This window comes from Rutilus rutilus (genome assembly GCF_951802725.1).
Source record: "Rutilus rutilus genome assembly, chromosome: 6".
In the NCBI taxonomy this organism is placed as follows: Eukaryota; Metazoa; Chordata; class Actinopteri; order Cypriniformes; family Leuciscidae; genus Rutilus; species Rutilus rutilus.
Genome location: NC_140214.1, coordinates 45,336,331 through 45,351,374, shown reverse-complemented (window position 1 = coordinate 45,351,374; position 15,044 = coordinate 45,336,331). Strand labels below are relative to the sequence as shown.

Genomic DNA, 15,044 nt, shown 5'->3' with positions numbered 1-15,044 from the left:
ATGCAAGTTATCGATTAATTCATTAATCTTTAGTTGATTGACCTTATCGATCGATTAACGATTAACTGATAAGCAGCTATTTTCCTGAGAATGTAAATTTCTTACGGTATCAATAGTGTCTTTAACATAAAAAGCTAAATATTGCTTATACTGAATAAAAATGCATGTTATATTGATGTTTTATTGTAACAGTTGGGATACGGTACAGATAATGGCATTTATGTAGTTTAACAAAATAAATTTTGCACAGAAAATTAAAATGCATAAAAAATAATTGTGGACTGGCACCTGTTGCATGTGAAACATTAAACAACATAACATACATTTTAAATAAAAATCTATATGGGTAGGCTTAGCCTACACAATATTAAAGGGGAAATGAAGCAGTCAATCAAGTTTACATGATTTACTAGATGGATTTTCACTTTAATCAACAATTATATAAGAAACATGACAATGTAAACATATAAAAGAAAAACTTTATATATTTCGCGACCAAGGAGCCGACATTGTGCAGTATTCTAACCTATGACGTCACGGGGTTGGTTGGCTCAGGAATATAATAAGAATATCCCGTCATCACCACGACACTTTGACCACAAACAACTAACGTTAGGTACAGTCATTATTAGCTAACAACTGTAAGCATGAACTAACTCATGCTAACTTAGTGTTTAGCTAACTTAGGGAAGTTTATTAGTACCAGACAAAAACACAGCATGGTAAGTGTGTGTGCCACGGTGATGCAGGATTGACTGACAGCAGATGAACTCTGACACGGTGGGCATCGCAGTACAACAGCCACGTTTCAACAAACACATGCTAACTTACGAGACGTTGAAGAGAGACAGGAATATGATGGCAGACATCGCAAACATATGTTTCAATGTGCAGTTTGTTTACATTTAACGTTAGACGTCGTCTTTTTGTCTGGTACTAATAATCTTCACTAAGTTAGCTAAACACTAAGTTAGCATGAGTTTTATTTATTTAATATTTATTTGACAGGGACAAATGCATAGAACATTGCTTTATAAAGAATACAAAGTAGATGCCATGCATACAGGTTTATAGCCATGACTAATTTGCAACCCCTGTCCCTGGTTAGGCTTGTAAAATTAAAACAGAAATTACAGAGTATTGAATTAAAAATGTATAACCATTAAAATACATGTAATAAATACATCCCATACATGAAAATAAGATATGGGCTTAAATAGATGTAGAAATCAATATAAAACTAGTCTAGACACATTTAACAATACAAAAACACAAAAGTGTGCATATGTCTGTGCATGCTAACAACTTTGTTTGTATGCATTGTTGTATCCTGTACAGTCAGTGTTCACACAGTTGTTTTAAATGTGTATTAAAAACCTTGAGTTCTGTCAATGTTTTAATTTCTGATGGCAAAGTGTTTAGTTCATGCTTACAGCTGTTAGCTAATAATGACGTTAGTTGTTTGCGGTCAAAACACAGTTTGATGTCGGGATCTGCTGAACAGAAAGGAAGATATTTAGAAGAACGTCAGTAACCAGACAGTTTTAGATACCATTGACATGGAAGTCATGGAACTGACGTTCTTCTAAATATCTTCCTTTCTGTTCAGCAGAAGAAATTAATTCATACAGGTTTGAAAAGAACATGAGGGTGAGTATATGATGACAGGCTACTATATATATATTGTTTAATTATCTCTATAGGTCTGTGACACAATCCTGGGACACACTAGGGAGCGTTTCTCCTTCACAGACCACCTTGTCTGTGCCACCTTGTTGCAGGGGGACAGGTTTGACGAGTACAAGGATACCTTTCCTGACGATGCATTGAGCAGCACCATCAGAGCGTACCTGATGCTCAATGGAAGCAAGCTCAAGACAGAGCTCAGTCTTATCTACAGCAAGCAAGAGTTCAGTGCCTGCCGTGGTGCTGTGGACCTATTCCAGCTGTTTATGGAGAATAATCTCCAAGAAGTCTTTTCCGAAACTGTGACTCTCCTAAAAGTTATCATAACCACACCCATGACCACGGCTGAAGCTGAGAGGTGCTTTTCAACCTTGAAAAGAATTAAAACCTTTCTCAGAAACACCATGACCCAGGAGAGGCTGAATGCACTGGCATTGCTGTCCATGGAAAAGAGACTTGTCACAGAGATGACTGACTTTAATCAGAGAGTAATTGAGAAATTTGCTGGCCAGAAAGAGAGAAGAGCTAAATTTATGTTCAAGTAGGAAAGATGCTTTTTGGTACTGATTTGTTGGTCTGAAATGTATATAAAGAAGAGCATTGTTTTATGTTCAAGTAGGAAACATGCTTTTTGTTGCTGCTTTGTTGGTCTGAAATGTACAGACCCTTTCGTCGGAGATAACGTGAATTCACTTAAGAGACCTACAGACCCTTTCCAAAAAATTAGAATATCATGGAAAAGTTAATTATTTCAGGAATTCATCTTAAAATGTGAAACTAATATATTATATAGGCTCATTGCTTGCAAAGTGAGATATCTCAAGCCTTTATTTGTTATAATTTTGATGATTATGGCTTACAGCTTATGAAACCCACAAAATCTAAATGTCAGAAAATTAGAATATTACATGAAATCACACAGTAGTTACACAGTAATCCCATGGGCATTGAACCAGGTTTTGGTTATTTTGGCAGTGTGGGCAGGTTAAAATCCTGCTGGAAAATCATCATCATCTTCATAAAGCATCTTCATAAAGCTTTTCTGCTGAAGGAAGCATGAAGTGCTCTAATGTCCAGGAAGTCCAGAGTCAATGCAGCCGTCTACCAGGACATTTAGAGTAGGGCTGCACGTTTTCAAGTTTTTCATTAACCGTTAACCGAGGCCCTTAGCGGTTAATACTCGGTTAACCATAGTGTGCGCGCCGCAACCCCGAGATAGGCGTAATTTGCGGGTGAGACATATCCCCACGACCCCACCACTATTTTCTAAGGTCGATATTGTATTGTCCCCACCACTTTTGAAACATCTCGCGGCAGGAATACCAATACAAATAAACAAAACATCTCCAGTTAACTAGCAGAGCATTCATTTCGTTCGTTTTTTTTTTTTTTTTTGGCGATCTAGCTGAAATGTTTTGTTTTTTAAATCAAGTGATCAAAGTGCTCGTTGCCGCTGCGATCGAGAAGGGTCTTGTAAAACGTGCGGAGGTATTATTAATTCGTGGCCACGAAACAATTCACCTGAATATTCACCCGTTCACACACACACACCAAAAAAAGGAATAAAAAGCTGTACGAGAATAGTCGGCCTTCACTGAAGAGCTATCTTCACAGGTAAGAAAAACAGTTTAATAATTATTATTAATTCGTGGCCACGAAATAATTCACCTGAATATTCACCAATTCACAAAAAATAGGTCTTTAGCATTCACTAATTAATAGTATCAAACTGTTTTTGGCCACGTTGTAATTCGTTAAATCAAAATGAGGGAGGGAATTTGTTCAACGTGTCCACGATTTATTAAAACGAGGGAACAAATAAGTCGTCGTAACAACTAATTATTTAGATCAGTGGACAGGGAGCATAAGAACAAACAGTGAGAGAGCCCCGGCCGCGCGCGCGCACTCTCACCGCCTTCAAACAACACGAGCGCTGTATTGCTCTCTCTCCCTCGCGCATATCAACACAATAGTAAAAGGTCGGAAGACCGATTGTGTTTTATAGATTAGTAGTTTGTTTGTTCAGATAAAGTGTTTGATTAGCAAGTACATGTTTAGGAAATGCATAATACAAATTGTATGGGTTAATGTAACGGTAAACGGACTCTGCGGGTAAAACTGTTGTGATGAAATTGCGCATGCTCGAGGTAAAACTGCTGGGGTAAAGCTGTGGCTCTGCGGCTCTGCAGACAGATATTATTGTGCTGCCATCAGTGGCGCGGATACTATGTTTGTTTCTGGCTCGCGCACAGCCTTCACTCTCGCACAGCCTTCACTCTCGGACGCGCGCTTTCTTTGCCCGCTTCATATTAGAAAACTGGTCTAGCGGTCTCTGGTGGTGCAAAAATGTATTACAACTAAATTCAGTGCACGCCATTGACGCCACTTAACCGAGCAAAATGTTTCACTCGGTTACGCAATTTTTAACGGTTAATCGGTTAATCGGTTAACCATGGACACCCCTAATTTAGAGCACTTCATGCTTCCTGTAGCATAATTGTATTTTGACAAAAAGTCAAAACGAAATAAAAATAAAAACTAGTGAAAAATGCAAAACTATAATAACCCTGATATACATACACACACTACTGGTCAAAAGTTTTAGATCAGTATTTTAATGTTTTTAAAAGAAGTATCTTCTGCTCACCAAAGCTGCATGTATTTGATAAAAAAACAATAAAAAAACTAATATTGTGAAATATTCTGACCATTTAAAATGACAGTTTTCTATTTTGATATATTTTAAACTGTAATTTATTCCTGTGATCAAAGCTTAATGTTCAGCATCATTACTCCAGTCTTCAGTGTCACATGATCCTCCAGAAATCACTCTAATATGATGATTTTATGCTCAAAAACATTCATTATTATTTTGAAAACAGTTTTTTACAATCTTTTTTTCTAAATTCTTTGATGAATAGAAAGTTTAAAAGAACAGCATTTATTTAAAATAGAATATATTCTAACATTATAAATATCTTTACTGTAACTTTTGATCAGTTTAACTCATCCTTGATGAATAAAAGTATTGATTTATTTTTCCCTGATTATTTCCCCCAAAATAAAATTTAAATTCTTACTGACCCCAAACTGTTGAACGCTAGTGTTTAATGTTACAAAAGCTTTAGATTTCAGATTAATGCTGTTCTTTTGAACTTTCTAATCATCATAGCATCATGAAATAAAAATGTAAAAAACTGTTTTCAACATTAATAATAATAAATGTTTCTTAAGCATCAGATTATCATATTAGAGTGATTTCTGGAGGATCATGTGACACTGAAGACTGGAGTAATGATGCTGTAATTCAGCTTTGATCACAGGAATAAATTACACTTTACTGTATATTCACATAGAAAACAGCTGTTTTACATTGTAATAATATTTCACAATATTACTGTTTTTGTTTGTATTTTTAATTAAATAAATGCAGCCTTGGTGAGCAGAAGACACTTCTTTTAAAAACATTAAAAATCTTACCGTTCTAAAACTTTTGGTTGTGTGTGTGTGTGTGTGTGTATATATATAATATAACAATGCACTAAAGTGAAACTGATCAGAGTCAAATATATATATCTGTATTCCAAAACATAGATTTGACAAAAAAAAAAAATTTACAAAAAAAAAAAAATACATGTACAACTTCACATAAAATATCAATGAAATATACAAATCATAATCAACAATATATTCCCAATTCCAAAACTTGGAAAAATATATATTTATAATAATTAATTATTATATTATTTATATTATAAATAATTATTATACTAAACCAACATTGGTTATTCAATATCACATGTTTCTAAAACACATGCTAACACACACACTGCTTTATTTAATTGTGAAGTCTGAGTCTCTTCCACCTTTATGAAACACATTTACACATTTATTTCTCCTCATAGACAGTAGTGAGACTCTTCTGTGGATCACCTGATGGTTTCTGCTCCTCTCATGATCATTTTACACTACGATATAACACATCTGTCAGAGTTTGGTGATCGACCTTCATCAGGGATGTTTGGTGATCGATCTTAATCTACTCTGTAAAGTGGAACAGAAGAGAAAACAATCAGTGTTCAGTGGAACAAAGTGCAAATTATTATATTTCAATTACTGTTTTTTTGTAAATTATTTAATAAGTTAAATTGAATTCCTGTAATCAGGTTAATTAGTGACTGTACATAATCTTGCATAGATATTTGTGTTTTTAAATATAATAGATGTAAAGCATGAATCATGTTCATATGTGTGTGTGTGTGTGTGTGTGTGTGTGTGTGTGTGTGTGTGTGTGTGTGTGTGTGTGTGTGTGTGTCGGTGCGACTCCTATTGAGTCTCTGTAAAGGAGAAACTAATGAGTGTACGGCGTATGGAATAAACCACAGGGAGCAAATACAAATGTTATTTTGAGTTCAAACACAAACCTTTAGTTAAAGCCGTTTGTCCTCTAGTTTAAACATGTTTGTAGGCTCTTAGTAAATCACTGAGAGTAAAGTAAGTGTAAAGTAGTGTGACGTGTTGCTTGTCACAGTAAAACACACTAGAGACAGAGACATTTCTCATGTGAGCTGGACGCTGTGAGCTGAAGCTGGAACTGCACTGATTTTAGCAGGAGTGCAGCGTTTTCCTACAATCTGACCAAGTCTGTTTTCACACTGAAATGATTCACTTCTACTGACACAGTTCATAAAGCAGGTGTTGATGTATAAAGCTGTGACAGTGAGCTTTTCTTCTCTTTCCTCCTTTGTGTTAAACATTTCAATAACTTCACATTTTGTTCTCACACAAACCCTTTGTTGCAATAAAGCTTAATGATAATTTCCTTTCACGAATGTTTGAAAGGTTTGTTCACATATCAGAGGTAAATGAAGATCTCTTTAATATCTCAGTGATGTTTCCTCACCTCAGGACACAGTTTGAGTCTCGTAGCTCGTCTCTGAGTCGCTGCTGTGAGTCTCCTATCATATTGAGTCTCAGATCAAGCTCTTTTAAAAACTGCAGTGCTTTTGAGTTCGTCAAAGACTGAGTTAAAGAAGAAACATCTGTAATGCCACAGTTCTGTAGACTAGAAAGACACAAACAGAGGAAGAGAGATTATCTTACAAACAAATCATGAATGTGAAGAATTTTAAACACATATAATGTGAACTCAGACTCATTGTGAGATATTGAGTATAAAGTGTTTTAGTTTAGAAACCCCAGAAGTGCACTGCTATAAACACTGAAACATAAGCCCTGCTGTCTTCAAATAAATAAACTTCAGTCACACTGTAATTGCTGTACAGTATAATGATACTAACTGTAGTTTCTCCAGCTTGAATTGTGGGTTCATCAGTAGATCACTGAGGTTTTTCACTCCAGAGTCTCCTAGTGTATTCAGGCTCAGGTCCAGATCTCTCAGGTGTGACGGGTTTGATCTCAGAGCTGAAGTCACATCAGAACAACCTTCATCTGTCATATTACAGCAGCTTAAACTACATTAGCAGAGAGAGAAGAAAATAAGACAGAAGAAAAGAAAACTCTTTATTCTATAAAGTCACATCATCTTCATAAGCAAATAAAACAGAGGAAGAGAGATCTTCATCTTTATTTCACCAGATCACAAAATACTAAGTTTGCACAAATACAATGTTAAAGTGTTTTAGTTTAAACTAAAACAAGCGAGCAACAAGAGGCTCGACTGAAACGCGCAACTGTGTGTTTTCTGGAATACTCTGCTCTCTTGTTATTGTCAGCGTTGCTTTGTAGTCAAGGTAAGCCCATCTTCGATTCTCAGCTTCCCTTATATTTTTAACTTCACATAATTGTGTATTTTAGTTGGACGCGTTGCCACATTAAACAAACAGCCGCGAGTGAAAATTATTATTGTTAAAGCCTAATTTGCACTTTAAGCCTCTGCTCCTAGCACTTTCAAAGCGAAAGTTGGCCCATTATCGCGTTATCCACTTAATTGCAAGACCGAACCAGCATCTGTTAGAATACCTTTAAATAGACGAGATTCAGTTCACTCCCGCAGAACAAGCGAGCAACAAGAGGCTCGACTGAAACGCGCAACTGTGTGTTTTCTGGAATACTCTGCTCTCTTGTTATTGTCAGCGTTGCTTTGTAGTCAAGGTAAGCCCATCTTCGATTCTCAGCTTCCCTTATATTTTTAACTTCACATAATTGTGTATTTTAGTTGGACGCGTTGCCACATTAAACAAACAGCCGCGAGTGAAAATTATTATTGTTAAAGCCTAATTTGCACTTTAAGCCTCTGCTCCTAGCACTTTCAAAGCGAAAGTTGGCCCATTATCGCGTTATCCACTTAATTGCAAGACCGAACCAGCATCTGTTAGAATACCTTTAAATAGACGAGATTCAGTTCACTCCCGCAGAACAAGCGAGCAACAAGAGGCTCGACTGAAACGCGCAACTGTGTGTTTTCTGGAATACTCTGCTCTCTTGTTATTGTCAGCGTTGCTTTGTAGTCAAGGTAAGCCCATCTTCGATTCTCAGCTTCCCTTATATTTTTAACTTCACATAATTGTGTATTTTAGTTGGACGCGTTGCCACATTAAACAAACAGCCGCGAGTGAAAATTATTATTGTTAAAGCCTAATTTGCACTTTAAGCCTCTGCTCCTAGCACTTTCAAAGCGAAAGTTGGCCCATTATCGCGTTATCCACTTAATTGCAAGACCGAACCAGCATCTGTTAGAATACCTTTAAATAGACGAGATTCAGTTCACTCCCGCAGAACAAGCGAGCAACAAGAGGCTCGACTGAAACGCGCAACTGTGTGTTTTCTGGAATACTCTGCTCTCTTGTTATTGTCAGCGTTGCTTTGTAGTCAAGGTAAGCCCATCTTCGATTCTCAGCTTCCCTTATATTTTTAACTTCACATAATTGTGTATTTTAGTTGGACGCGTTGCCACATTAAACAAACAGCCGCGAGTGAAAATTATTATTGTTAAAGCCTAATTTGCACTTTAAGCCTCTGCTCCTAGCACTTTCAAAGCGAAAGTTGGCCCATTATCGCGTTATCCACTTAATTGCAAGACCGAAACAGCTGTACTCACTCAAGCGGTGAAAGCATTTTTCTGTATATCTGTGTATTTTGCGCGCTGTCGCGGAAGCGTCAGCGGAAGCGTTCAGCTCTCGTGTTCAGTCTCCTCGTGTGAAGACCGACTCGGGTAAAGACCATCGACTCTACCTGCGCGACTCCACCGAGCAGGGACACCAGAAAGGCACTTAAAATTCGCCTTTTCCCTTTCCACTTCTTATCTTATCTTTCTCCCGAATCAGCATGTGTTTTCAACACATTCCTGTTATCGTTCGACAACGCCCTTTCATCACGCGCACAAGGCAGCGCGATACTACTAATCTGCGTCCCATTCTCTCATCCTCACACACTCCTCTCTCTCTTTCCGTGGGTCTATGGAATTGTCAGTCAGCAGTCAACAAAGCTGACTTCATTCCAGCCTTTGCATCTCATTCTACTCTCAGTATCCTGGGCTTGACTGAGACCTGGATTCGTCCTGAAGACTCAGCAACCCCCGCTGCTCTCTCTAGCAATTTCTCCTTTTCTCACTCCCCTCGCCAGTCTGGGAGGGGTGGCGGGACAGGGCTTCTCGTTTCCAACAATTGGAAATACTCAGCGCTCTCTTCTCTATGCAACAACAATTCATTTGAATATCATGCTATCACACTTACAACTCCCAGTAAGATCCATATTGTAGTAATTTATCGCCCCCCAGGTCAGCTGGGTAACTTCGTAGAGGAGCTGGATGTGCTGCTGTCCTCTTTCCCTGAGGACGGCACCCCACTTCTAGTCTTCGGTGACTTCAACATTCATCTCGAAAAACCACATGCAACAGACTTCACCTCTCTACTAGCCTCCTTCGATCTCAAACGACACATCACCACAGGTACTCACAAATCAGGCAACCAACTGGACCTGGTCTACACACGCAACTGCATCACAGACAACATTTTGGTGAGGCCTCTCCATGTTTCAGATCATTTCCTCATCACCTTCAGTCTACAACTCGCTACCCCTGCGCCACCAACCCCACCACCAGTCACCCTCAGGCGAAACCTACGCTCACTTTCCCCCTCCCACCTCTCCTCTGCCGTGTCTTCTTCTCTTCCCCCACCCTCACAATTCTCATCTCTGGATGTGAATACTGCAACGGATACCCTATGCTCCACTCTAACCTCTACTCTAGACAAAATCTGCCCTCTCTCCTCCAGGCCAGCACGCGCTACTCCTTCTAACCCCTGGCTATCTGAGGTTCTTCGTGAACACCGGACCGAACTCAGGGCAGCGGAGAGGAAATGGCGCAAATCAAAAGACTCATCTGACCTGAGTATGTATAAATCTCTCCTCTCGTCCTTTTCTGCTGATGTTCATGCTGCAAAATCTTCTTATTTCCACAACAAGATCAACAGCTCCTCCAACGCACGACTACTCTTCAAGACATTCAACTCACTCCTCTGTCCACCTCCACCACCACCCTCCTCCTCCTTAACTGCCGATGATTTTGCAAACTTCTTCACCAACAAAACAACAACTATCAGCAGTCAATTCTCAGCTCCACACACACAGGAACCCAGACCGACCCCTCCCACAGCCAATACCCCTCTGTCCTCCTTTTCGCCGCTAACAGAGGAAGAAGTATCTACACTTCTCCTCTCCAGTCACCCTACCACCTGCCCTCTAGACCCCATCCCCTCACACCTTCTACAAGCCATCTCTCCCACACTTCTACCAGCACTCACACACATCATCAACTCATCCCTCCATACTGGCACCTTCCCTACAGCATTCAAGCAGGCTCGGGTCACTCCACTGCTTAAAAAACCAACGCTAAACACATCTTTTGTAGAGAATTACAGACCCATCTCTCTCCTACCATTCATTGCAAAAACACTTGAAAGAGCTGTTTTCAACCAAGTAACATCCTTCTTGTCTCTAAACAACCAGCTGGATGTCAACCAATCTGGCTTCAAGAAAGGGCATTCAACTGAGACTGCATTACTGTCGGTCACAGAAGCCCTACGGATTGCAAAAGCTGCTTCCAAATCTTCACTCCTCATTCTCCTTGATCTGTCTGCTGCCTTCGACACCGTGAACCATCAGATCCTTATGTCCAGCCTCTCATCACTGGGCATCACAGGAACTTCACTCGTCTGGTTTGAATCCTATCTCACAGGTAGGTCCTTCAAAGTCGCATGGAGAGGCGAGGTATCCAGAGCACATCAACTGACCACAGGGGTTCCCCAGGGTTCAGTTCTCGGTCCCCTCCTCTTCTCCATCTACACTACATCACTGGGACACATCATACAGGCACATGGTTTCTCCTACCACTGCTATGCTGATGACACACAACTCTTCCTCTCATTTCGACCAGATGATCCCACAGTAGCTGCACGGGTCTCGAGCTGTCTGGCAGACATCTCCACATGGATGAAGGAACATCACCTGCAGCTCAACCTGGCAAAGACTGAGCTGCTCGTCCTCCCTGCCAATCCGTCTCTACAGCACGACTTCACCATCCAGCTTGATTCATCATCAATCACACCATCAAGGTCGGTCAGAAATCTGGGAGTAACGTTTGATGACCAGCTGACCTTCACAGATCACATTTCAAAGACAGCTCGATCATGCAGGTTTGCGCTGCACAACATCAGGAAGATCAGACCTTTCCTAACTGAGCACGCAACACAACTCCTCGTCCAGGCCCTGGTCATTTCTAGGCTTGACTACTGCAATGCTCTTCTGGCCGGACTTCCAGCATGTGCTACCAAACCTCTTCAGATGATCCAGAATGCTGCAGCTCGTCTTGTCTTCAACGAGCCCAAGAGGGCCCACGTCACCCCTCTGTTAATCTCTCTGCACTGGCTACCTCTCGCTGCTCGCATCAAGTTCAAGGCATTGACGCTTGCTTACAGATCTATCACAGGCACAGCTCCCTCCTACCTTCACTCACTCCTACGAGCCTACATCCCCACCAGACGCCTACGATCAATCAACAAGCGACGTCTCGTGGTTCCATCACAGAAAGCCACAAGATCACTTTCCAGATCATTCTCATTCACAGTTCCATGCTGGTGGAACACTCTCCCCACCCTCATCCGGAATGCTGAATCCCTGACAACATTCAAAAAACAGCTGAAAACCCATCTCTTCCATGAGCACCTAAACTCATAAAAAAATAATAAAAAAAAACCTTTCCCTTAAAATCCCACTTATCATGCTTATGCTACTCTGAATAATGCCTGAACTTCGTATTCTGAACACTTCTTGCGTTGTTGTTGTATTTTGCCTCTTCATGATAACTCGCTTAATTTAGTCCTGATTTGTAAGTCGCTTTGGATAAAAGCGTCTGCTAAATGACTAAATGTAAATGTAAATGTAAACTGTTGAAGTGATTTCAAGGCACTACAGGTGAATAGGGTAAATGTTTTAACTAGGAGATATCGCCATGAAACTTTCCCAGTTGATTACCTACATTAAGTTGAGAAAAAAATGTATTACAAGTTTTCTGTAATTTAATGTTTAAATATGCAAATTAGGCAAAATCTGAGTAATGGATAAAGCCAGGTTTAAAATTATTTTTTCATTGTGTTCACATATTAGATGGGAAAAAATTACAGAGGGATTTATGGATATCTACTTTTGTTATCCTGTAAATCAGAATATACTGTCAATAGCCTTAAAAAATGATTTTGGAATAAAATGTTATATAAATCAGGCTAGGAATAATATATTTATAAATCCCTCAGTAAATGTCTTCATAATATAACTAGGTACAAGACTGGAGAGTTTGGTGTATATAGGTGTAAAAATATTCTTTTTTTTTAAATTATAGTTAGAATCGGTATAACTCAGTGTTTTAACTAACTGAAAAAGCTGAATAATCGTTCCAAACATTATTAGTCGGCAAAATAATCGATGATTAGTCGATTAATCGACTATCAAAATAATCATTTGTTGCAGCCCTATTTCCAATAGTCTGTTTTGAAACCCAGTCACACTAGTACAATTACTAACTAGATAAAAAAACACATAAAAATGTGAGCAATAGGGAAACCCAGAAAGTGCACTGCTATAAACACTGAAACATAAGCCCTGCTGTCTTCAAATAAATAAACTTCAGTCACACTGTAATTGCTGTACAGTATAATGATACTAACTGTAGTTTCTCCAGCTTGAATTGTGGGTTCATCAGTAGATCACTGAGGTTTTTCACTCCAGAGTCTCCTAGTTTATTCCAGCTCAGGTCCAGCTCTCTCAGGTGTGACGGGTTTGATCTCAGAGCTGAAGTCAGGATGAGACTCTGTTTCTCTGTAATACTGCATCCACTCAGACTGAAGACAGAAAGAGAAAATGACTCAGATCTATGATGATCAACTAACGTGTTCATCTTCATCCAGCAGACTTTAGCTGACAAATAAACAGGGATATCAAGGTAAAGGTCACATGGAGAAAGACTACACATTGTTCATTTAAATATACTACCAACATTGTAACAATACAAAGGTTGAAAGCGTTGATGTATTTATGTTTACACATTCATGTCATATAATTTTTAAAGGGTCATGAAACCCCGAAACACATTTTTTGATGATGTGACGCGTGACCTTTCCAACGTGATGATGTAATACGTGGCACATCTCAGAGATGGTACAAGACAAGCATTTGTGGTTAAAAACTATATATATATATATATAAACCAAAATACAGCGAATAGCCTTCTTGGCGCGCCTACTTTTGAAAGTCAACATTTAGATTATGTGAACAAAGTTAAATGCATTATAAAGGCCTGGGTCACTTTGGAATAAATCACAACGTGTTTCATGATAAAAACCGTGACTTTAGTTTACAGTCCGGTAAATACAGCAGGTTATAGTAAATTATTTCACAGACCCCCTGGCACTCGAGGACTGAAAGCCTCAGAAGAAAGCCCTGTCGAGGCTCTTCCCCGGTACGGGTCGTGTCGAGCCATTAGTCTGGGTGTTTGATGAGGAAAAGATTAAATGTAGAAGTTGCAATAAACGCGTTATGAATCTGCACAACTGCAGCAGCGGAGGACTTTTATTCTGCTGAGCGGATCTGAGGAAGAACTGATGACGGGACAGTTTGATCTTCGGCTGACAAATCAGAGGAAAGGAGCGTTTCATTCCCGCCCACGTGTAGAAATTGAATATTCAAGCTGTTCATAAATGTTTCTACCGGAGAACGAAAAGCGAAAAATCAAGCTGAATACTTTTGAAAAAATTAAAACAAAAAAGGAACCGTTTTCTCGTTTTTCTACTTTCAATATTAAATAAAAAAACGAATGAACATTTCCTTTCATTTCATTTCCTATTTCCTAAGACGGATCTTTTATACGTTTTTTCGTTTAGTTTAATAAACGGAAAATGAGATTCCGGCCTGATTTCTAAATCTTCGTTTGTGGTTTACAAATCGGTTTATGGCTTTGATATTTCGTTCGCACATGTGAGAGATCGCAAGCCATAGGCTACAATATGCTGACATGGAGTTTGGTGTTTTATATATGTATAGCCTATTTAAGAGCACTGATTTGGGAAGTAGGTCCTTCCTGTGTGTCATTGTCCCATTGAAAAATGCAATGAAAATATTTTATATGATATGGATAAAGTAAAATGTTTTACTGTAGCCTATTATTGTATGGGCAACAAGGATTGGACTTAAAAACAATGATAAACATGACCATGATAACATGCACATAACATTTCCCACTCGCCTTTTAATGAGGTGTGTGTGTGTGTGTGTGTGTGTGACAACAGAAGCTGCTGTGTGCTCTTCCTAATTGAATGCAAGTATTATTTCTACAAACTGAGCTCATAACTCATAGGACTGATTAATAACAAGTGTAATTTTTTTAAACATACGTAATGTAATTCTTGTATGCAAAATGTATTTACATTTGTTATAATTTATATCTGATTTAATTTCTTAATTTCGCTCATGGAGATAGCGCGGACAATGTGCCGTGTTTTAGTGACATATTTGGCTAAAAAAAAAGTTTTTTTTACAAATCTCAAATGTAAGTCATGGAACTCATTGGGTTCTACCAACTCTTATATTTCCAAATATATATGTGGTCTTGTAGATTTTGTCCTAAAATGTACATTTATTCACTAGTTTACTGTCTTAGTGACTAAAAATGTCATATGGTGTGACATGAATGTTATTGTGTATTAAATTAAAAAGGGGTATAATGTGATAATGTAAGTCAATTTATCCTGATTCTTTATCATTACTATATAAAAGTATAGCATTTCTTATGTGCAAATATGTTACATTTTGCATTATTTTACTTTATCATCACTCATAGACAGACGTTT

At 38.7% G+C, this 15,044-nt stretch overlaps 3 protein-coding genes across 4 annotated transcripts in view; 1 reads left to right on the top strand and 2 right to left on the bottom strand.

Moving 5' to 3' along the window:
* Positions 1 to 15,044, bottom strand: part of LOC311292518 (uncharacterized protein) — a 1,083,963-nt gene that overhangs the window by 393,700 nt on the left and 675,219 nt on the right. The window lies entirely within an intron of this gene.
* On the bottom strand, positions 1,610 to 13,678 carry LOC311291437 (ribonuclease inhibitor-like; the record flags this gene model as incomplete). The annotated part of the gene is made up of 5 exons (XM_084410472.1): positions 1,610 to 5,730; positions 6,590 to 6,751; positions 6,987 to 7,160; positions 12,867 to 13,116; positions 13,600 to 13,678. 5 exons carry the CDS (start codon positions 13,676 to 13,678, stop codon positions 5,721 to 5,723), a joined length of 675 nt encoding a protein of 224 aa, XP_084266598.1. The 3' UTR covers positions 1,610 to 5,720.
* Positions 7,368 to 12,373, top strand: LOC311292529 (uncharacterized protein). 2 transcript variants are annotated; one of them, XM_084412243.1, is made up of 2 exons: positions 7,368 to 7,800; positions 7,940 to 12,373. In XM_084412243.1, exon 2 carries the CDS (start codon positions 8,974 to 8,976, stop codon positions 11,878 to 11,880), a length of 2,907 nt encoding a protein of 968 aa, XP_084268369.1. In that variant the 5' UTR covers positions 7,368 to 7,800; positions 7,940 to 8,973; the 3' UTR covers positions 11,881 to 12,373. The 2 variants fall into 2 exon arrangements, with proteins under 2 accessions (XP_084268369.1, XP_084268370.1); XM_084412244.1 differs by having other exon boundaries at positions 7,368 to 8,161; positions 8,301 to 12,373.

Bases quoted from the DNA above. Each gene is read 5' to 3' on its own strand.
- LOC311292529 (XM_084412243.1), top strand. From the start codon at position 8,974: ATGTGTTTTCAACACATTCCTGTTATCGTTCGACAACGCCCTTTCATC.